At 41.0% G+C, this 24,255-nt stretch overlaps 1 protein-coding gene across 2 annotated transcripts; it reads left to right on the top strand.

The window, feature by feature from the left end:
• The first annotated feature begins 16 nt into the window (after positions 1-16).
• On the top strand, positions 17-23,146 carry CSTF1 (cleavage stimulation factor subunit 1). Of its 2 annotated transcripts, XM_070744580.1 has the most exons (9): positions 17-361; positions 562-1,129; positions 2,059-2,194; positions 4,199-4,417; positions 12,253-12,448; positions 14,341-14,618; positions 16,789-16,986; positions 17,629-18,019; positions 22,481-23,146. In XM_070744580.1, the coding sequence occupies exons 4-9, from the start codon at positions 4,214-4,216 to the stop codon at positions 22,738-22,740; spliced, it is 1,527 nt and encodes a 508-aa protein (XP_070600681.1). In that variant the 5' UTR covers positions 17-361; positions 562-1,129; positions 2,059-2,194; positions 4,199-4,213; the 3' UTR covers positions 22,741-23,146. The 2 variants fall into 2 exon arrangements, with proteins under 2 accessions (XP_070600681.1, XP_070600680.1); XM_070744579.1 differs by lacking the exon at positions 2,059-2,194 and having other exon boundaries at positions 143-361; positions 1,005-1,129.
• Positions 23,147-24,255: the final 1,109 nt, after the last annotated feature.

Raw genomic sequence — 24,255 nt, 5'->3', positions numbered from 1 at the left:
GCAGCTGGCTTCTAACGGCGGCGCGTCTGCAGCAGCAGTCAGGCCGGGACTGAGGGGGGTTGAAGGCTGCTTATTATTGGACACACTTTTAAACCAAAGCCCCTGCCGCAAAGTTTAAATGAGGCAATTCCTTTACATGAGTGGACACTCTTGAGAGCTGCTGCGGGTTACACATCAGCCATTGGCACAGCGTTGGCTGTATGTGATGGGTCGATATCATTAATCTGGTGCAGAGCTTTAACTATAGGCAGTAAAGCTGCAGCTTCGCCTTATTTCTTACTGCTTAATAAAAAATGAGCTACCTTTGAGCACAAGGAGAGCCAAACAAGCCATGGATGGATTAGATCAGGCATGAGTGAAGGTCTGTTTTGGAATTTGTCACTAGTTTTACAGTTGTTAGCGGCCATTTATCCTCACCATGTGCAATATCCACAAACTTCAGCAATAAAGACAGAAGGGTGCAGTGTGACATTTTATAATACACTGCATTTTTTTTAAAAGGATGCTTGTGATACTGCATTTTAAAATGCTAACATGTTTTTCCTCTATATGCCTCCACAGGAACAATACAAAGGGACAGTGGGCTTAAAGACTGCAATTTTATGCTTTTGCCACTAATGTTAAGGCCAGCCTAACAAGTAAAGGAATAAGAAGGATATGCATGAGGAATATTTCCTGTTGAACGGTAACACACAATGGGATTGTATAGTTTCTGAGTCTCACAAGAGACATTTTCCTGCTGAGGAACTTTCCCTCCGAAAGCAAAAAGAGGAGAGAAAATTGAACTACATTGGTGAATTGTCTTGTCATATCAAGTTTTTCACTGTACTCTAAAACAATTTATAAAAATAGTACCCATAAACTTAATCCAAGAAAAAAAAAGATTCTCTGGTCCTTATTCTCTGTAAAGGCAACATTGAAAGGGTAGATAGATATGCTCCTTTATGAGGAACAGTAAGGAAGATTTCAGAGTGTGAATATTGTGTGCTATATTATTCTCTCAGAAGGAATGTCAAGTCGTCGTATCACTCCACCCTGTGACAGGCGGCAGCTTCCATGGAGCATGACTGGCATGGGCTCACCCACGGGTGAACTGCGGCCAATGCGATTACCATTTCTTGAAGCCGATGTAAGTAGCATTGTTCTTTTGGATTAGTGTAATGGGGCATGCTGTTATGTAAATACCATAAATCTAATGTATAAGATACTGAAGATTGAATGTAAGATAAAGCCTGCTAGATTTATTTCTGAAACAAATTTATATAGTTTACCCAGTTCAGCACTAAGAAGCTTACACAGTTCTAAAAATCCATCATATAATAAATGCCCACTTTTTAAAAAATCCCATTCCAATGGCAGCAACACAATCAAATAAGCCAATTGATCCACTCTGGCTTTATTTGTGATCCTGAAATCTGAAAAACCATGGTTTTTTATGACTTTTCATAAAACCGACAGGATGGGGTTCAACTATACTTCAGGGACATGATGATGCATAAAAAAGGACCACCGCAGCGAAGGTCAATAATCAAACTAAGGCTCATATATTCCATTATTGTTATTCTATAGTTCAGTGATGGCGAATCTATGGAACGGGCGCCACAGGTGGCACGTAGAGCCATATCTGCTGGCACGTGAGCTGTTGCCCTAGCTCAGTTCCAACGCACACAATGTGTGTGCTAGCCAGCTGATTTTTGGCTCACACAGGCTCTGGGAGGGCGTTTTTGGCTTCCAAAAAGCCACCGGGAGGATGGGGGGGGGGGACGTTTTTACCATCCCCTGGCTCCAGTGAAGCCTTTCGACAAGAGTTATTGAGCCCACCAGAAGTTGGTGCCCACAGGCAGTTTCGGGGCTCCAGAGAGCTTCCAGGGGGGCGAGAGAAGCTGTTTTTTCCCTCCCCAGGCATTGAATTATGGGTGTGGGCACTCGTGCATGTGCAACAGCACCCACCCACACTCTTTCAGCACCCGAAGGAAAAAAGGTTCGCCATCGCTGCTATAGATACCTCTGAAAAGCTTGCAGCAAGTCATGTTTCTAATAGGATCTTCTCTTTTTCAGCAACTTATACTGAAAGAAGTGCTGTTTAACAGAGGCCGTATAATGAATATAAAGTCTAACCCTTGCACATACCTGAAATTTTCCAAGATTGCAAACCTCTGGAGTGATTCACTTCAATTTATCTACATTTAAATAGGTATAGAATTGGGGATTGGCAACTACACCTAAGTTTTCATTTTTCTCTGAAATTCAGATTAAAGTGATTGGATTCTGTCACTGAGCAAGACTTTCTGGAAGGAATTCTTCCTTAAATTAGTACCTTATTTAAGAGGATGGAATTTATTCCTTTATCCTTTGTTGTACATTATATTACATAGAATCATAGCATTTCATAAAGTACAGTAGGTCCAAAACTGCTGCCTATCAGATGTATTAGACAGACAATTCCCAGCATTTCTGCTGGAAATAAAACTCCAGTGTATACAATACGTATGGAATTCTTTATTGGCCAAATTATTAATAAGAAATCAAATCATACTGGGAAACAAAACAATATAAATTGTACAAGCAACATGGTTACAGTCATAAGTGGGAAGAGATAGGTACTAGGAAGGATGAGAAGAAGAATAGTAATACAGTCTTAGTAAATAATTTGACTGTGTTGTGGGAATTAGTTCATGGCATTCATTGAAAAACTATCCTTATAGTTTTTCTGTGAATGCCATCACACGTTGTCTTGGTGTGAAGTGTTCTATAGGGTTGTTTTGAGGGTATAAGTTGAAACATTTTATGTCCAGGATGTGAGGAGTCTGTAGATATTTTCACTGCCCTCTTTTTGACTTGTGCAGTATACAGGTCCTCAATAGAAGGCATGTTGGTAGCAATTGTTTTTTTTCTGCAGTTGTATTTATCCATTGAAGTCTATATCTGGCTGGCTGCAGAGCCAAACCAGACAGTTATAGAGGTGCAGATGACAGACTCAATTTCTCTGTAGAACTGTATCAGCAGCTCCTTGGGCAGTTTGAGCTTTCTTGAGTTGGTGCAGAAAGAATATTCTTTGTTGCGCTTTTTTGATGACGTTTTCGATATCATTGGGTTGAGAACCTTTACAATGATATTTATATTTATTAATTAGATTTTTATTTATTGTTTAGATTTCTATGCTGCCCTTCTCTGTAGGCTCAGGGCGGCTCAAAACTTATACATATAATTTATGCAGCTGCCCCTTTCAAGCAGTATGACTGCTTTTGTGCCTTACAAACTCACTTAGCAAAATACAGAACAGTGCATGTCGTATTGTATTGTATTGTATTATTTATTTGTTCGTTCATTCATTCATTCAATTTTTTTATGCTGCCCTTCTCGTTAGACTCAGTGCGGCTTACAACATGTTAGCAATAGCACTTTTTAACAGAGCCAGCACATTGCCCCCACAATCCAGGTCCTCATTATGACATATTTCAAGCAAATATCCTGAATTAAAAATCTTGAAAAGGAAATAATTGTTTGATGTACACTTTGGGTTAAGGAACAAGTTGTCCATGCGCATAGCATGATTTTTTAAATATGAAATCCACCTCAAACCTTCAGAGTTTTGAATTTCTTTGTGTTGTGTAGACATGTGCACTGTACTGAATCCAGGTAAAAATTCTGGGTCCAACATTTTTTTTCTTCTTTTGGATGCTGCTCCTCAATATATTTTTATTTTTATCAAATTTTGTCGGTCGAGATGGAAATCTCGACCGATGGCGCAAAGGGAAGCGATGCATACAGGTCAATTTTCTGCCAGTTAAAGCACTTCTCACACTAACACCCACACACGCAAAATTTAAAAAATCCCAGAGCAAAGGGGAAGATATAGTTTTTGACAACCTTGGCAACTTTAAAGACATGTGGACTTCAATTCCCAGAATTCCTCAGCGAGCTGGCTGAGGAATTCTGGGAGTTGAAGTCCACAAATCTTAAAAGTTGCCAAGATTGGAGACCCTTGCACTAAGGAAGCCGTCGTCCTTTGCTCCTTCGCCTTGAATCCCGGGCTCCCGTTTCAGTTTATGAAAATCCCAAATTCTGCCAGGCTGTGTTTTTTACTATTATTATTTCAAGAATCGGAGCGTTGCGTATTTTACGTAAAGCGATTTTACGTAAAGCGATCTCTGGCTCTTGTTGGTGCGGAGGATTGATTGCTTTTGCCTTCTTCCAGCCGCGGCTTCAATCGATGTGCGGAGGCTCGATCCAGCAGCCTGTTCGACGGAGCGGTCCTCGGGCCAGACTGCTGCTACCGCCGCCGCCACAACCGCCGCCCGCTTTGCCGCCGCCGCCGCCCGCTTCGCTTCACCTGCCCGCCCAGCCGCCCCTGGACTCCGCGGGGGCCCCGGCGGCCGCTCTGAGCGGAGATCGATCGCGGACGAAGGACGGGCTCGTAAGTGTCGGCTCCGGTACTTCCCCCGTCAGCCATTCGTTTTCTCGCACATGGAAGGCGGGAGAAGGTGGCGCCTTCCCTACGACCGATAAGCTTCTTGTCCTATCCCCGCGGGTATTAAATCCGTCGCTCGGGAAGGAGGTGGAGCGCGATGGGACCGAGAAGGAATGAGGGGAATTGCAGTATGGGTGCTGCCATAAGGAGAGATCCTAAAATAACAAAAAGACGAAAAATCTCTGATCCTGCCTAAAGTGAACTCCGCCCATCCCCGCCGTATAGAACTCTTTAATAATTTAATATTTATTTATTTATTTAATAATTATTATTAGGCAGTTGTATAGATTAGGCTATACAAGGTCGTTCCTCAATTTGTAACAGTTCGTTCATTCAGTGACCCTTCAAAGTTACAAGGGGGCTGAAAAAAAGTGACTTTACGGCTGCTTTTATTATTATTATTATTATTATTATTTATTATTATTATTATTATAAAAATTCATAAGATTTTATTGAAATACACTGCTCAAAATATAAAGGGAACACTCAAAGAACACAACTTAGGTCTGAATGAATGAAATATTCTCATTGAATACTTTGTCCTGTACAAAGTTGAATATGCTGACAACATGTGAAATTGATTGTCAATCAGTGTTGCTTCCTGGGTGGACAGTTTGATTTCCCAAAAGTTTGATTTGCTTGGAGTTATGTTGTGTTGTTTAAGTGTTCCCTTTATTTTTTTTGAGCAGTATATTTAACACACATATACAAACCTACAGCTGTTTTATGATCTTCATAACATGGTGTGATCAAAATTCAGATGCTTGGCAACTGACTCGTGCTTATGGTGGTTGCTGTGTCCTGAGGTCACGTGAACACCTTTTACAACCTTTAGACCAGGGGTCTCCAACCTTGGCAACTTTTAAGACTTGTGGACTGGCCGGCTGAGGAATTCTAGGAGTTGAAGTCCACAAGTCTTAAAGGTTGCCAAGGTTGGAGACCCCCTGCTTTAGACAGGCAAAATAGCAATAACCCTTAGGCCAGGGGTCCCCAAATTTGGCAAGTTTAAGACTTGTGGACTTCAACTCCCAGAATTCTCTAGCCAGCTATACTTAGACTCTTAACACCGCTTCACAATGCTTTACAGCCCTAAGTGGTTTACAGAATCAGTGTATTGCCGCCAACAATCTGGGTCCTCGTTTTACCTACCTTGAAAGGATGGAAAGCTGAACCAACCTTGAGCTGATGAAAATCAAACTGCCAAATTGTGCACCAAGCCTGTCCAGTTCCAATCTTAACTTTCAGAAATAATTCAGTTCCTCAGATTTACAAAACATGCTAAATTATAAAGTAATGATATGGTGGCTGTTTTTGCAGGTTGTACAAAGTGTGATGGGAAAAATAAGAAAGTTTCAAGGCAGGGGTGAAATGCTCCCGGTTCGCTTGTGCCTGTAAGTCGTTGGAGAACTGGTATGCACAAAGCGTTCTGTGCATGCGCAGAGGGTAAAAGAACTCAAGTGGCGGCATCCAGGCAGGTGGGTAGAGCCTCATGCTCTCTTTTGACCAGTTTTCTGATGACTCACAGGCACAAGCGAACCAGGAGCATTACACCCCTATTGCAAGGTCTTTTTCCCTGCCACATTTTTTCCTTTCTGTCTCCCCTCTGCTTCTCCTGTTGCAAACTCTTTTCTTTCTGCTATTCCTGTTTCCCTCGTGCATTTGGAAGGAAAGTTCTAATTTGTCCAGAAAAGTTCATCAATAATCACAATAATCTCACAATTGAGCATGAACACCTGACTGTCAAAATTCCACTTATCATAGAAGTGTGACTTTTGTTTTACAATAGAAAAAGTTTTCCCCTAATACTTGTTGTATCTCACTCCCTCAAAAACATTCCTCTCAATAAAATCTCATGGATGTCTCGCCTTTGAATAACAAAATATATAATAATCTGTGTCGTTCTATTCTTCAGTGTCCCTCTTTCTTGCAAATCAGGCACCCAGTGATTATTGAATAAAGTTTGGCAATTTCTCTGCATTGTGCTCCTTTCTTTGGCAAAAATTCCACAACAACATTTAGGATTGTGTGAGTACTGTCATAAAATATATTTTGCACAACATGCTAAGCACATAGTTTATTAAATGCTGATGATAGACTTAACCCTGTTGACTCTTTACACAGAACACTGAATCAGAAATTAACAACAATCCACTTTCTGGATTATCATTGTATAGTAACCTTTCAAAATCTAATCAAATTTAGCATATAAATAATACAATAGCCAAATCACACATTCAGTAACTGTAATTTAGCCTAACAAGCCATAAACTAAGACATTCCACCTCTGAACTTTCCACATAGCTGTTGTGGTTCTTTTGTCCAATTGTTAGAATCTATTTTAAAAAGTGACTAGTATTACCTCTTGGAACAAGGAATTATACAACTACAGTGGTACCTCTACCTACAAACGCCTCTACTTACGAACTTTTCTAGATAAGAACTGGGTGTTCAAGATTTCTTTGCGTCTTCTCAAGAACCATTTTCCTCTTACAAACCCGAGCATCCGAAACCTTAACCGGAAAAGTTGAGGAGAAGCCTCTGTGGGGCCTCTCTAGGAATCTTCTGGGAGGAAACAGGGCCTCCATCCTCCCTGTGGTTTTCCCAATCGCACACATAATTTGCTTTTACATTGATTCCTATGGGAAAAATTGCTTCTTCTTACAAACTTTTCTACTTAAGAACCTGGTCACTGAGCGAAGTAAGTTTGTAAGTAGAGGTACCATGTATATTGCCTTGTTTTTAGACAATAAGTAGTATCTCCTTCCTGCTGTTACATTAATGGTATATGTCAATGGAGATTCTCAGCCATCCAGGTCATGGTTGTCCAAGAGGTGCTTTTTTTCAAGAAGCAACTGGACTTTCTGTTTTTTCTTTGAAGGTGTTTTGCTTCTCATCCAAGAACCTCCTTCAGCTCTGACTGGATGGTGGGAAATAGAAGGATTTATATTCCTTGCAGACAACTTTGCATTCTTTAAGTGGGTTGTTAAGGTCACCTTGAGGTTTCTCTGTATCACCAAGGTGACCTGAGTGCAAATTAGTATGGAGCTTTCTTGGAACTGTTAAAAGGACTGTGTTGTCGATGGGAGATAAATGGTGTTTTTGAGAGAGGGTTGTTCAGTTTTGACATAAATAGCCTTTTTAACCCCTTTTTCAAATCAGTGATCCCCTGTTCAAAATATGGACTGTTTTCAAAAGAGTGTCCTGTGGCTTTTAAATTCATTTATTTATTTATTTATTGGATTTGTATGCCGCCCCTCTCCGAGGACCCCATCCCATTGTGTTCACAATCCCTGGTGATCAGTGGTAGGTTTCTACCACTGTGGCAGGAGACTACACAAGGGGTAGTGGCTGCCAGATTGCGCAATTTGTGCGCGACCACTCCGGTACCAGTCTTTTGGGTACCACCATCTTTTTTCTATAATTTTTCATCTTTTTTGCTTCATGCGCAGAAGCAAAATCTCTCACGAGGGAACGCTCTCACACGTGAGATTTTAGCAATTTTTTGCTTCTGCACATGTGTGGAAGCAAAAAATCACTGAAATCTCACACGTGTGTCCACTCGCAAGATTTTGGTGCGTTTTTGCTTTATATGCATGCGTGGAAGCAAAAAATCACTGAAATCTGACACACACACACCCTTGCAAGATTTCGTTGCGTTTTTGCTTCCTGGGCATGCACGCAAGCAAAATGACACTGGGGATGCACATGTGCATGCATTGTGTGCACACGCACATAAGAATACCCATGTTGCGCGCACAGCAATCCACCCCTGCTTGTGATCACAGAAAAGGAAGTGCAAGATCTATTTCACACACAAAAGCCAGGAAAAGCTTCAGGCCCAGACAAGATAACTCCTTGCTTAAAAATCTGTCCTGACTAATTGGCCCCCATTTTCACCCAAATCTTCATCAAATCACTAGGGATGTGCTATGTTCCTTCTTGCTTCAAACGCTTCACTTTCACCCCAGTGCCGAAGAAGCCCTCCATCAAGGAACTGAATGACTACAGACCAGTTGTGCTAACATCTGTAGTTATGAAAACCTTTGAAAGGCTAGTGATGTCCCACTTGAAAACCATCACAGATCGACAGATGATGCTGTTAATACACTACATCTTACAACATCTTGAATCTCCAAAGATTTACGCAAGGGTCCTCTTTGTAGACTTTAGTTCAGCATTCAATATCATCATACCAGACATTCTTCTAACTAAACTAAATCAGCTAGCGATATCTGAACACCTTTGTAAGTGGAACACAAGTTTCCTACTAGTCAGGAAGCAGCAGGTGAAGCTAGGCAAAATCACATCAGATACCTGTATAATTAGCACAGGGCTCCTCCAAGGCTGTGTGCTCTCACAACTTCTATAAACTAATGATTCCATTAGTTTAAGCTACTGAAGTTTGCAGATGATACAGTGATTTGTCTCATTCGAGACGACAATGAAACCGCGTATAGACGGGACGTTGAACAACTGGCCTCGTGGTGTGACCGGAACAATCTGGAACTGAACACACTCAAAACCATAGAAATGATGGTAGACTTTAGAAGAAAACCTCCCATCCTACCACCTTTTACAATACTAGACAACAGTATCAACAGTAGAGACCTTCAAATTTCTAGGTTCTATCATATCTCAAGACCCAAACTGGTCTTGAAACATCCTCAAAAAAGCACAACAAAGAATGTTCTTTCTGCGCCAACTCAGGAAGCTCAAACTGCCCAAAGAGCTGCTGATACAGTTCTACAGAGAAATTATTGAGTCTGTCATCTGTACCTCTATGACTGTCTGGTTTGGTTCTGCAACCCAACAAGACCAACACAGACTTCAGAGGATAATCAGAACTGCAGGGGGTGGAAAAGCAATTGTATACTGCACAAGTCAAAAAGAGTGACGTGAAAATATTTACTAACCCGTCACATCCTGGACATAAATTGTTTTCAACTCCTGCCCTCAAAATGCCGCTATAGAGCACTGCACACCAAGACAACAATATACAGGAACAATTTTACCCCCGAATGCCGTCACTCGCTATGATGACTGTGAGCCGTGTGCCAATCTGTACATTGGGTAAATGAAACCACCACTTCATAAATGCATGTTGCATTATAGAGTACAAACACATAAGGACTAGTTTCAGCAGTCCATCTGCATTTAAAAAACAGGCCACTCCTGAAGACAACAAAGTCTATATTTTGCACAGAGGGGATTGGTGGTTTGAAAGAAGCCATCTGTGTCGAAATTGAACAGCCCTCTCAATAGAGAGGGAGGGATATGATACCATCTATCTCCAGTCTACCCCATTGTCCTTTCAACAGTTCCCAGAAGGCTCCACACTAATTTGCACTACTCAGGTGACTCTGATGACACAGATAAGCCTCAAAGTGACCTTAACAGATCCACTAAAAGAATGCCAATGACCAGCTGTTTGCAAGGAATATAAATCCATTCCTCACCATCCAGTCAGAGTTGAAGCAATTTCTTAGATGAGAAGTTTGTTTGTTTGTTTGTTTGTTTATCGGATTTATATTCCGCCCCTCTCCGAGTTGCCTCTTCAAGGAAAAAAAAAGCACCTTTGGAACATTAATGGTATGTTTTACAAATAATTCCTTCTCTATCCTTTTTCTTTATTTAATTGTCCAGAGAGGTTTCTAAATGTTGTAAACCAATTGCTGGTAGATAGTTTTTACAATGTACAGTGATCCCCCGGTTATTGCGTCCCCGACCATTGCGAACAGGGTAATTTGCGATTTTTGAACCCGGAAGTCAAAACACCATCTGCACATGCGTGCCCTTTTTTTTCTATGGGCACGCATGCGTAGATGGCGCCCGGCAGATCAGCTGCTGGGCGGCTTCCCTGGGTCTTCCCCCTCTTGCTGGCGGGAGGGTGAGCGGCGGGCATCAGCAAGGAGTTTCCCAACCGCCCACGCAAACTCCTCGCTGCCGCCCGCCCTTCGCCCGCCCACGCCGTTCATTCTCGCCACTTCCCACCTGAGTCCTGAAGCGAATTCGCTTCAGGACTCAGGTGGAAAGCGGCGAGAGCGAGTGCTAGCAAACGGCTTGTCCGCCGCCCGCTCACGCGTCCCGCGCCCACGCCGTTCATTCTCGCCGCTTTCCACCTGAGTCCTGAAGCGAATTCGCTTCAGGACTCAGCTGGGAAGCGCGAGCGAGCGGCGCCAGCGAGCGGCTTGTCCGCCGCCTGCCTGCCCGCTAGCGAGGAGCCGAAGATTGGGGGCGGCGCGGCTGTTTTAAAACGTCGCCGCCGGCATGGGGGGCTTCCTAGCAGCCCCCCAAACCCGGGTTGGGGGTCCGAGGGGTGCTGGCAAGCCCCCCATGCCGGCGGCGACGTTTTAAAACAGCCGCGCCGCCCCCAATCTTCAGCTCCTCACTAGCGCTGCGGAAGTAAAAACACCATCTGCACATGCGCAGATGGTGTTTTTACTTCCGCACGCTACTTCGCGAAAACCCGCTCGTTGCGGGGGGTCCTGGAACGGAACCCTCGCAACGAGCGGGGGATCACTGTAAATCCTTTTTAAAGAATTCTTATTAATATAATTCTTATATCCAAGCATCTTTTTCCTGCCTGCAACCAAATATCAGTTTATTAGGCTTGAGTGCAAATAGGTTAGGTTATCTAAAGGCCTACTTCATTTCCTACAATAGGTGAGATCCCCTGCTTGACTCATTTATGGTCATGGTGTCTTAGTCTTCAGTATCTGATGTGGGGGGAGGAGAAAGGGAGAGGGGAGATTCTCTGTGATTGTAGTCTTGACTTCTCTCAATTAGAAAAATCTTTCATATTCCTTTCTAACATTATTTGGACCGGGAGTCACTGCTCACAGTCACTCATGCCCTCATCACCTCGAGGCTCGACTAGTATAATGCTCTCTACATGGGGCTACCTTTGAAAAGTGTTCGGAAACTTCAGATCGTGCAGAATGCAGCTGCGAGAGCAATCATGGGCTTTCCCAAAAATGCCCATGTAACACCAACACTCCGCAGTCTGCATTGGTTGCCGATCAGTTTCCGGTCACAATTCAAAGTGTTGGTCATCACCTATAAAGCCCTTCATGGCACCGGACCAGGCTATCTACGAGACCGCCTTCTGCCGCACGAATCCCAGCGACCAGTTGGGTCCCACAGAGTGGGCCTCCTCCGGGTCCCGTCAACAAAACAATGTTGTTTGGCGGGGCCCAGGGGAAAAGCCTTCTCTGTGGCGGCCCCGGCCCTCTGGAACCAACTCCCCCGGAGATTAGAATTGCCCCTACCCTCCTTGCCTTTTGTAAGCTTAAAACCCACCTCTGCCGTCAGGCATGGGGGAACTGAGATATTCTTTCCCCCTAGGCCTTTACAATTTATGTATGGTATGTTTGTACGGATGGATGTTTGGTTTTACAATAAGGGTTTTTTAGTTGTTTTAGTATTGGATTTACATGCTGTTTTTTGTTACTGTTGTTAGCCGCCCCGAGTCTACGGAGACGGGCGGCATACAAATCCAATAAATAATAGTAGTAGTAGTAGTAGTAGTAGTAGTAGTAGTAGTAGTAATAATAATAATAATAATAATAATAATAATAATAATAATAATAATAATTCTATCACAACCCATGAATTTTATACTTGTTCATATAACAATATTTGTTTCTCAAATATTGGCTCTTTTTGTCACCTAGTTCATTGTTGTCAGTACTGTGTTATTCTATTTGGGGATTTTGTTTTCTGAAAAATAAATACATCTGTTTTTATTTTTCGTTGTGTAAATCATTTTATTTTTGTTCTAGACACTTGGAAGGCAACCCTTGTTCACAATGTATAGACCGAAAGTAAGCCTTAAAGACCGGCAACAACTTTACAGACTTATTATCAGTCAGTTGTTATATGACGGATATATCAATATTGCTAATGGTCTGATAAATGAAGTAAAGCCACAGTCTGTCTGTGCACCCTCTGAACAACTGTTGCATCTTATTAAACTAGGTAAGTTGAAACATCAGCAAACAAAAATGTTACAGTAATATCATTTTATGTGAGCCTAAATTTGGTTATAGTTATTTTCACACTGAAAGCCTCTATTTTAATATGACCTCTCCCACATACTATTAATTAAATATGGCTGTGCAGAGATATGGAGTCAAAGAGCAAAATGGAATTCAGCCATAGTGACAGAAAATAATGCAGCTGTTTAGGATACTTCCCAATAGTTCTATATATACACACTTTGAATTCATATGAATCTAGATCTCTGCTTGCTTATTTAATTGATTGACTGACTGACTGACTGAACCACCATCTCATGTGATTCTGCGCAGCTTACATTAAAATGGACAAACAAAAGCAATGCAAAAAGTTAAATCTCACAGCAGCCAGGAATCCTAAAACCCACCATTAATTTAAGTAAAAGATTGGCACTCTCAGGCACCCAGAACACCAGACTGAAACACGTCTTTGGTTCTGCCTTCCAAAGTAACGTTGAGCAATATTCCAGCCAATTGTAATGGTGTAATTAAAATTGATTTCTAGAACTTTTTCTGGGGTGTTTCTAGCCTTCTGACTTTAAATGATTGCCAGTCTAGCTGTACTATCAAACTATACATTGATATCATGGTAAAGTTCTCTCCTTTACCTTCCTTTTTTCAACTGCTTTGCACATTTCCAGACTTCCTCTTTTATAGGTTTAAAGTTTTGATTTGCATGGAAATAAATGAGAAAAAAAATCTATAAATTCACGAACATTAATATTGATTAATATTAATACTGATGTCAAGGAAGCAAATATTAGTAAAATCTTAATAATAATGTTACATGCTTTTTTTTCTTTGTACATTACTTGTACAGTGATCCCTCGAGTTTCGCGATCTCGATCTTCGCGAAACGCTATATCGCGATTTTTAAAAAAATATTAATTTAAAAAAAAACCACTTCCGGGTTTGGCTTCGGGAGTCAGCTGGGAAGCGGCGCGGCTGTTTTAAAAGGTCGCAGCCGGCCTGGGGGGCTTCCCAGCACCCCCCCGAACCCCCAACCTGGGTCTTCCCGGCCGCCCACGCAAAGGGGAAACCCCGGCTCCTCGCTGATGCCCGCCGCTCGCCCGCCCACCAGCAAGAGGGGGAAGACCCAGGGAAGGTTCTTTCGGCCGCCCAGTAGCTGATCTGCTCGGTAGCGCAGCAGCAACGAGGAGCCGAATCGGGGTTTCCCCTTTGCGTGGGCGGCGGGGAACGCAAACTCCACCATCTACGCATGCGCGGCCATAGAAAAAAGGGCGCGCATGCGCAGATGGTGTTTTTACTTCCGCAACCCTACATCGCGAAAAATCGATTATCGTGAGGGGTCTTGGAACGGAACCCTCGCGATAATAGAGGGATCACTGTATTACTTGCATTATACTGTACCGCTTCTTTTTTTTTGCTTTGTTTTCTTGTTACATGTGTTTATCTTATTGTTATTTTGTGTCCTTAAGTATGTTTGTAAAACTTTTGAAAACCCATAATAAAAATTATTTTTTAAAAAAGCAAACAAATGACATACCATGATTTGCACAATGAAGAGAAGAAAGTAATTGACTAGTGGGAAAGAAAGGAAGGAGCATACAAAGCACATTGTACTCATGTTCTAAAGCAACACTTAGCTTTATGTTTGAATCAAATCAATGCTAGGAGACAAATCATTTTTATTCCATAAGCATTCTCTATGCAGCTTGTCGGTAGATATTATAATTCTATGCATTAACTTTATACTTACTGTATATTTTATAAGCTTCTTATCTACAATTATTTTGGTGCATTTGCTTCCTGAACAGCCACATGGTACATTATTGAATCAACTTCAGTTTATATTTTTTTAAAAAATAAAGTTTGGTGTGTTTTCTCCTCCAGGAATGGAAAATGACGATAGTGCAGTTCAGTATGCAATTGGGCGCTCTGATACAGTAGCTCCTGGAACAGGAATTGACTTGGAGTTTGATGCAGATGTTCAGACTATGTCCCCAGAAGCGTCTGAATATGAGACATGTTATGTCACATCTCACAAAGGACCATGTCGTGTAGCTACATACAGCAGGGATGGACAGTTAATTGCTACAGGATCAGCTGATGCATCGATAAAAATACTTGATACGGAAAGAATGTTAGCAAAAAGTGCTATGCCCATTGAGGTAAATATTGAGAATATGAATCCATATTGTTGCTTCAGTTCTTTTTTGATCGTCTGCTGTTTTCATAAAGAGATACTGAATTCTAAATGGGGAGACTGTTCGGTGACTTTCAGAATTCAGACTCTAGTTATTTTTTTATTATTATTATTTGGATTTGTATGCCGCCCCTCTCCGCAGACTCGGGGCGGCTAACAACAGCAGTAAACAGTAAATAACAAAATCCAATATTAAAAAACAGTTAAAAAACCATTATATAAAAACCAATCATACATGCAAACATACCATGCATAAAATTGTAAGGCCTAGGAGGAGAGTGTATCTCAGTTCCCCCATGCCTGGCGGCAGAGGTAGGTTTTAAGCAGTTTACGAAAGGCAGGGAGGGTGGGGGCAATTCTAATCTCTGGGGGGAGTTGGTTCCAGAGGGTCGGGGCCGCCACAGAGAAGGCTCTTCCTTTAAAAATATACATTTGCCTTAGATTTAATTGAAAGTCTATAAGTTTATATATAAAAAACTATCGCAGGAGGTACAAATAATTGAGGATGTGGTTGTAGATTGTCTTTGGAGATTCACTTTTGCTGGGCACATGAGAAGGATTAAGTTCACCTCTGTGCACTTTCTGAATTTTAATCCTTTTGGTAATGTCTAAACAGAGCTTTATTTCTTATCCATGCCCTTGTTCCTTTCACCTTATGACCATTCTTCATTCTTCACAGAAAATTCTTTGTACAGTTTTTTGGGGAGAATTTTGATTTACAAAGCTTTTTTTCCAATTAGTTAAAATATGCTCTGAAGTTAGCCAATTAGTAGCATATAATAGCTTTTGGCTGATTTCAGGCCACAACAGTATTTTGATCTGGAAATTCTGGGACCGTTGGCTTGACTGGAAATTTGAAAGATATTCTGAAAGAAGGCAGTAGTAAAATACCTTAACAACATTGTCAAAAGTCTGAATGGATGTTCAAGATTAATTTAAGAAATATTGTAGCTTGTTCTTTAGGAATAACAAAGGAAAATTTCCCCCCATATAATTTCTTTAGAACAAAAAATCCATGTGTATTATTGAAATGCATTGTAGACAAAGTACATTTCTGAATATGTGAATCATATTTTGTACTGGGAGCACTTCCCTTATGAAAGGAGCTTTCCTTTCATAAGGGAAGCACCTCCCTTATGAAACCAGGTTGTAAAGCCTTGGTTTCTTCAGCCTTGAAAGACAGCATTTAAGAGGTGACTTGATCGAAGTGTATAAAATCATGCATGGGATAGAAAAATTATTCTCTCTATCACATAATACTAGGACGAGGGGACACTCCCTAAAGCTCATAGTAAGAAAGTGAGGACAAATAAAGGGAAATATTTCTTCACCCAAAGGGTCATTGGTTTATGAAATTCACTTCCAGAAGAGGTCATGACAGCTGTCAGCCTTCATAGCTTCAAGACAGGATAAGACAGATTCATGGATGCCAAATGTATTGGTGGTTATTGAAACGGATGTCCATGTGCCGCCTCTATGTTGGTTGAGACAGGCAGGATTCCCTTGAGTACTGTGACACAGAATGCTGGACTCGGTGGGCTTTGGCCTGATTCAGCATGGCTCTTCTTATGTTCTTATGTACTACTTAGCATATAAACCAGAGATGGCGAACCTATGGCACATGTGTTGGAAGGGGCACGCAGAGCCATCTCTCCGGCCACGCCAGCCGTTGCCCATTGCTCTTCCAGGTTCCAGCATGCACACGTGCCAGCTAGTCTTTGCACACACGGGAATGCCGGAAACAGCAGCTCCCTGACACATATGCACTCTGGCTGGCTGGTCTTCCGGTTTCCGGTGCTTCATTGCTGGGGAGGTACACCTCCAGTTTCCGGTGCTCCCCTGCACACTTGTACGTGCTCCCATTTCGGCACTTACTGCCAAAAAGGTTCACCAACACTGCTATAAACCCATTTGTTCATGGGCAGCCATGTGAGAGTTTAAATGTATGTTTCAATTTCTTTTCCTATAACAGGTTTTTATTAGCTTATTTTAAAATAATTGTTAGGCTCTATATGAAAGAGAGCAGTTGCGAAAAGGTGCTATTTGTTCTTTAAACTCTCTGCAAAGCAAATTAGTTGTGTATTTACAGGTATTTTATTTTATATGTTTAAATGCTGTGCTTTTAATTTTTACAGGTTATGATGAATGAAACAGCTCAGCAGAACATGGAGAACCATCCAGTTATTAGGACCCTTTACGATCATGTAGATGAGGTCACCTGTTTAGCTTTTCATCCAAATGAACAAATCCTTGCATCTGGATCAAGGGACTACACTCTTAAATTGTTTGACTACTCAAAACCATCTGCCAAGAGAGCTTTCAAATATATTCAGGTCAAATTCTCTAATCATACATTTCTAAGAAATCTCATCATAAGAAACTTTAAAAACATTGGTCTTGCTGGTGTTACTGAATATAACTTTTAGGTATAAGGACATAAATTATACTTGACGATATAACTTTTCCGACAGTTTTTTAGTTGTTAAATTATGGGTCAAGCATGATAACAATTTTTTTTCTGTAGTTTATTTTAATACTTGAAACATTGAAAACTAACAAAACAATGATACAGTTCACAAAGATGATGTTAATGTTTTTCTCTCAAACTTTTTTTTATTGAAAGCTCATCATTAGTGTTCCAAATTGCTTGGTGGGAAATGTCTGTGTTCTATAATGAATATCTTTTTTTAAAAAAACGTTTTAAAATATTTTTTTTAATAATAGTCATGCATTTTTAAGGAGAAAAATAAGATTCCTCCTCCCCCCCCTTTTTTTCCAAATCTCTATCAAATGTGTACTTGTACTTGTTGTTCATAATCTTATATTCTGTCTGACTTGTTCAGATAGCAATGTTCATCTCTAGATAGCAATTCATTTTATATTTTATATATATATATTAGCATAGTGGTTGATATTTAGATATGTTACAGTTATAGAGTACTCTAATGTTAATTGTTGAATTTCCAATTAAATAGGAAGCAGAAATGCTGCGCTCCATATCTTTCCATCCTTCTGGGGATTTCATACTTGTTGGGACACAGCATCCTACCCTGCGGCTCTATGATGTGAATACCTTCCAGTGCTTTGTATCTTGCAATCCTCAAGATCAACATACAGATGCTATATGTTCAGTTAATTACAATGCAAGTGCAAACATGTATGTAACAGGCAGCAAAGATGGATGCATCAAATTGTGGGATGGAGTTTCAAATCGTTGTATCACCACTTTTGAGAAGGCTCATGATGGTGCTGAAGTCTGTTCTGCCATTTTTTCTAAGAACTCCAAGTACATACTTTCAAGTGGAAAGGATTCTGTAGCTAAACTATGGGAGATATCAACAGGAAGAACACTAGTCAAATATACAGGTAGGTGAAAACTAATCTGAACAATATAATCTGACTTTTTCTAGTTTGGCTTTTGTAGTGAATCCTGTAAGTAGTTGTATTAAGCAATGTGTATTAGACAACCTGGATTTTAGCAATGAATAATATTATTATTATTTATTAGATTTGTATGCCACCCCTCTCCATAGACTCGGGGCAGCTCACAACAACAATAAAACAATTCAAGACAAATCTAATAATTTAAAAACATTAAAAAAATGTTATTAAAGCAGAAATACACACAAACATACCATACATAAATTGTATAGGTCCGGGGGAGATGTCTCAATTCCCCCATGCCTGACGGCAGAGGTGGGTTTTAAGGAGTTTACGAAAGGCAAGGAGGGTGGGGGCAGTTCTAATCTCAGGGGGGAGCTGGCTCCAGAGGGTCGGGGCCGCCACAGAGAAGGCTCTTCCCCTGGGACCCACCAAACGACATTGTTTAGTCGACGGGACCCGGAGAAGGCCAACTCCTAATCAGTCACTGGGATTTGTGCGGCAGAAGGCGGTCCCGGAGATATTCTGGTCCGATGCCATGAAGGGCTTTATAGGTCATAACCAACACTTTGAATTGTGACCGGAAACTGATCGGCAACCAATGCAGACTGCGGAGTGTTGGTGTAACATGGGCATACCTAGGGAAGCCCATGATTGCTCTCGCAGCTGCGTTCTGCGCGATCTGAAGTTTCCGAACACTTTTCAAAGGTAGCCCCATGTAGAGAGCATTACACTAGTCGAATCTCGAGGTGATGAGGGCATGATACAAACTTTATAAGTTAATCACAATTTTTCACTTACCCGATAAGTGTAAAAATAGGTTACTTTGTGAATCTGGGACATTTTGTTTCACCTCAGAAGAAAAATTCAGTACTGCACTGAATTTTTCTTTCTTTATCCTAAGTACCTGAATGATCTAAAATCCATAGAAAGTATTTTGCAAATGACTTCAAATATTTTTTTTCCTGTTCTATAATTGTATGAGTTAATTATACAGTATAAGGAGTTTAGGAGAAATTCAGAGTATAATTTGCAAACCTGCCAGGAACGCACTTTGTACTTCTGAATTACTATTTCCTAGAGAGAAAAATTTTTAAGAAAAAATCCCAGGTAGGTTCACACATTAACACATGTTTCAAATTATACTTCTTCGTACAGTTTGTCATCAAATGCAACATAAAATGTAAGCTTGGCAAAATGTAAACATCCTAAAAGAATAATCATAAATCATTTAAATAGATCCATCTTCTGAGATTATTTTACTATTTCAAATTTCACTTTCTAATGCCTACACTGGCTCCCGATTGGATGCAATTCAAGGTGTTGGTCATTACCTTTAAAGCCCTACATGGCTTAAAGCCAGAGTATCTTCGAGACCACCTTCTACCACATAGCTCCCAGCGATATGGTAAGAGTTGGTCTTCTCCGGTCCCTGTCAGCTAAACTGTGTTGGCTGGCGGGTCCAAAGGGGAAGGCCTTCTCTGTGCTTGCTCCGACTCTCTGGAACCAGTTATCTCCTGAGATCCGGATTACCCCCCACCCTACTGGCCTTCCGGAAAGCGGTAAAGACCTGGCTTTTCCAGCAGGCCTGGGGCCATTGATTTGATGATGGTAACCATCAAGATCCAGGCATAAATGGTATGCATGGGTTTAACTCTCATGTTTAAATTGTTTTTAAACTGTTTTTAGAGGTTTTAGTATTATTTGGATGTTTTATATTTTTGGTTGTGAGCTGCCTAGAGAGTTGGGGGCATAAAAATTGAATAAATTAATTGAACAAACGAATGAACATACATGCATACATACATACATACATACATACATACATACATACATACATACATACATACATAGAATAAATAACAAGACGGAGTGGCTGTGGGTTTTGCCTCCCAAAGACAATTCCATCTGTCCGTCCATTACCCTGGGGGGGGGAATCATTGACCCACTCAGAGAGGGTTCGCAACTTGGGCGTCCTCGATCCACAGCTCACATTAGAGAAACATCTTTCAGCTGTGGCGAGGGGGGCGTTCGTCCAGGTTCGCCTGGTGCACCAGTTGCGGCCCTATTTGGACCGGGAGTCACTGCTCACAGTCACTCATGCTCTCATCACCTCGAGGCTCAACTACTGTAACACTCTCTACATGGGGCTACCTTTGAAAAGTGTTCGGAAACTTCAGATTGTGTAGAATGCAGCTGCGAGAGCAATCATGGGCTTTCCCAAATATGCCCATGTTACACCAACACTCCGCAGTCTGCATTGGTTGCCGATCAGTTTCCGGTCACAATTCAAAGTGTTGGTTATGACCTATAAAGCCCTTCATGGCACCGGACCAGATTATCTCAGGGACCGCCTTCTGCTGCACGAATCCCAGCGACCGGTTAGGTCCCACAGAGTAGGTCTTCTCCGGGTCCCATCAACTAAACAATGCCGCTTGGCGGGACCCAGGGGAAGAGCCTTCTCTGTGGCGGCCCCGGCCCTCTGGAACCAACTCTCCCCTGAGATTAGGATTGCCCCCACCATCCTTGCCTTTCGTAAGCTACTTAAAACCCACCTCTGCCGCCAGGCATGGGGGAATTGAGATGCTCTTTCCCCTTGGGTCTTTACAATTTCATGTATGGTATGTCTGTATGTATGTTTGGTTTTTTATATTAATGGGTTTTTAATCATTTTTAGTATTTATTGGATTCTTATTATACATTGTTTTATTATTGCTGTTAGCCGCCCCGAGTCTCCGGAGAGGGGCGGCATACAAATCCAATAAGTAAGTAAGTAAGTAAGTACAGTAATACATTAAGCCAGCAGGGTGCAGCCAAGACTTGACATGCAGAATTGTTGAGTGTTACTATACTTCTTTTAAGAAATAAAACTGGAGAACTTTCTTTTCTACACATCCTGTAAATATAACAGATCCGGACAAACCAGCTGCCTAACACAAAATGCATAACAAACACTACACTACCCCATTCTAAACTCACTCCCAGTAGGGTTAAACTGGGCCTAAGGCCACCCCAGTACACATTGGCTTGAACTGAGTGGAAACCACTGCCCCTTAACAAGGGGTGAAATCTAGCAGGTTCAAACAGGTTTTGAAGAACCAGTAGTGGAAATCTTCAGTAGTTCAGAGAACTGGTAAACTGGCCCCAGAGTTGGGTGGGAATGGAGATTATAATAGAGGAAATTTACATACTTTTACACTGAGGAGAAAGTATGAAAGATTAAGTTGAGGTTGACTGCTCATGCTTCCATGGATATGTCAAGGTAGTTTTCAGGGTGGTAATAGATAAGCGGCATACCATTGCTTTCTAGATTATTATGTCAATCTCCCAGTCTGGCCTACAGCTTTAATATTTAGTAAACTCTTTTAACCAGGCCTCATCCCATTTAGCTTCTGGATTCAGCAATGGTCATGATACGAACTTAATTGGTTCCAGGAGGAGGTTCGTAAGGTGAAAAGTTCGTAAGATGAAACAATGTTTCCCATAGGAATCAATGTAAAAGCAAATAATGCGTGCAAATCCTTCAGGAAAATCCCAAACTTTAGAAGGGAGGCGAACAGAGGGCAGGGAGGAGCAGCTAAAGGGGGCGGGTGGAAGAAGCAAGGCTAGGCTAAAGGGTGAGTGGGAGGGAAGAAAGGCAAGGGGGGCGCTCCTCCCTTTTCTTTTTTCAAAAGACACCGTTTCAGTGCCTTTGCAAGCATGCAAAATCTTTACTCCTCCAAGCTGCCCCTCTCTTTTCTTTCTTCAAAAAAGGGGAGAAAAAGAAACCCCTTCATCCCAGCAGCAGCTGCTTGGGTTCGTAAGGTGAAAATAGTTCGGAAGAAGAGGCAAAAAAATCTTAAAACACCGGGTTCGTATCTTGAAAAGTTCGTTAGAAGAGGCGTTCGTAAGATGAGGTACCACTGTACTATGAATTTGGAGGAACGTATATAGTAGAACCTCTGGTCACGAACACTTTTGAACCAAATCGGGTTCCGACCAAAAAAATCACAATTTTTTTAATCTGGTCAGGAACACGGGTGGCGTTCAAATATGGCCACAACCAGTTTCCCCTTCCGCGCCTTGTTTTTTTCCGCAAGTGCCAAATTTCCTATTCTTTGTTTAAAAATAACAGCGCCCTCGTGTGGCCACTGTATTAAGTTTGGGTCATGACCAAATCGGGTTGCATCCAAAGTTATGGAAAGAATTATGGTTGTGACGAGAGGTTCTACTGTACACTACACCAAACAATATGAACTAGTCTGGACTTTGGGAAGCACTGAAGATTTTCTTTTCTGTGAGCATGCTTGCTGACCTTACTAATGAATATGTTGTGGCCCATTATAGGAGATTTGACATTCGTGTTGTTGGGCTTTAATATTTAAAAATATTGAATCCAGTTGACAAAGGATGGCATATGTGAATATCATATAATCAATTGTATACAATATGCTGTTAAACCTGCAGGAGCTGGCCTGAGTGGACGCCAAGTTCATAGGACACAGGCTGTTTTTAATCACACTGAAGACTATGTGCTCCTTCCAGATGAAAGGACCATTAGCCTTTGCTGCTGGGATTCACGAACGGCAGAGCGAAGAAATCTTCTTTCCTTGGGGCATAATAGCATTGTTCGCTGCATTGTCCATTCACCTACAAATCCTGGCTTCATGACTTGTAGTGATGACTATAGAGCTCGATTTTGGTACCGAAGATCAACTACAGATTAAAACAGCAGTTCTGAAATGCTCGCTCAGATTTTATTCCACTTTCTTTTTCAGATAAGTCTGTTTTTATTAAGATTTATTTAGGAAGTTGGAAAATGAATCATCTGTAAGAAAGAAACAAGCCCTACTTTAAGGGTATTTTTTTAAAGTTGTTGTCTTTTTTTTTAAAGGAACCCATAAGCTTTTTTTTTTTTTAAATGTGTACATGTTTGCCCATTTTTATTACTTAAAAGTTGGTCTTTTGATTTTGTGTTTTTAACAAAACGTTTAGTAATCTTTATTTCCTTGGATACACATTTAATTGCCTAATCCTGATTTGTAATTCTGTGCTATACTTTAATGTTTTGTTATTTAGATGATTTATATCTGCTAGCCTACGTTTCTCTTATTAAAACTGATTCTTACAACAGTGGGCCTTTGTTTTCTCAGAATTAACCATTTCCTGTTTCCACATCATAATTCCAAATAAGGAATACATGTTATGACTACAAAATACATCTAGGAAGTTCTGGTTAATCACACGCCTTCTCTGAGCTAAGATTGGCTTGAAGGTGAAATTTCATCACTAAGCCATACATAATGGACAAACTGCAAATTGGAATTTAATCTCTTCTAAGACTTGAATGATATGGTAAGAAAAACAGTATAGATAATTAAAATCCTATTAAAGCAAGTCCATCTTCCTCTCCATTTACAGATAAGCTGTTCAGACATGCTGTTAAATATTCAGCCAACATAAATACTTTATTTTCTAGATAGTGAATTTTCATTGAGAAATAATGTTTGTTGTATGGGATGAAATTTTGCTCAATAGTAGACTAGGACATAGTTTAATAAGCTGCAGTTAGCTAGATTTCAATAATAAACACATTTTATATGCCACAATGCGAAATTCCTACAAGATGTTATTTTATACCGTTGTCTTAGTGCAAAATAGCAAATTTGAAAATGGGCAGTGAAATTGCACCAATACTCATCTCAACTTCCCAATGCCTTGCTTTTAAAACTCTCTTGACAAAAGTAATTTTATTCCTGAGAAGCCCTAAAATAGATCAATTTCTAACAGGAAATAAACCCGTTGAATGTTGTGTAAACAATTCAAAAAGAGGAAGGAATTGTCAGACCTATGGAAACTTGGGGTTATAATTCTCACATTTAGCACTGTCACATCTTAATGACTTCTGGCTAGTTCTAAGGGGAATTGAAGGACCTGGTGGCCTACCTTCAAATGGTTGTGTTTGCATGACATCTGAACCACAAACCAACCATATTCTCCATCCTGGGTGGAGCCAATGTCCTTGTCCATTCAGAGAGAGGACCGAGTCTGTTGGTTTTTTTTTAATTGCCAGGGTCCACCCTGCTGTTACCCTGGTGTGACTTGGTCCTTCAGCAGACGGACATGGCAAACAGACTCACATCCTGAAGACTGATTTCATACTCAGTAACTCTACAATTTCACTGCTGGCTTTTCATATTATATTGGAGAAGGTGACATGAGAGCTTCGGCACTGACTGTTT

This window comes from Erythrolamprus reginae, chromosome 3 (genome assembly GCF_031021105.1).
Source record: "Erythrolamprus reginae isolate rEryReg1 chromosome 3, rEryReg1.hap1, whole genome shotgun sequence".
Classification (NCBI taxonomy): Eukaryota; Metazoa; Chordata; class Lepidosauria; order Squamata; family Dipsadidae; genus Erythrolamprus; species Erythrolamprus reginae.
This window is presented reverse-complemented; position numbering and strand designations above follow the sequence as displayed.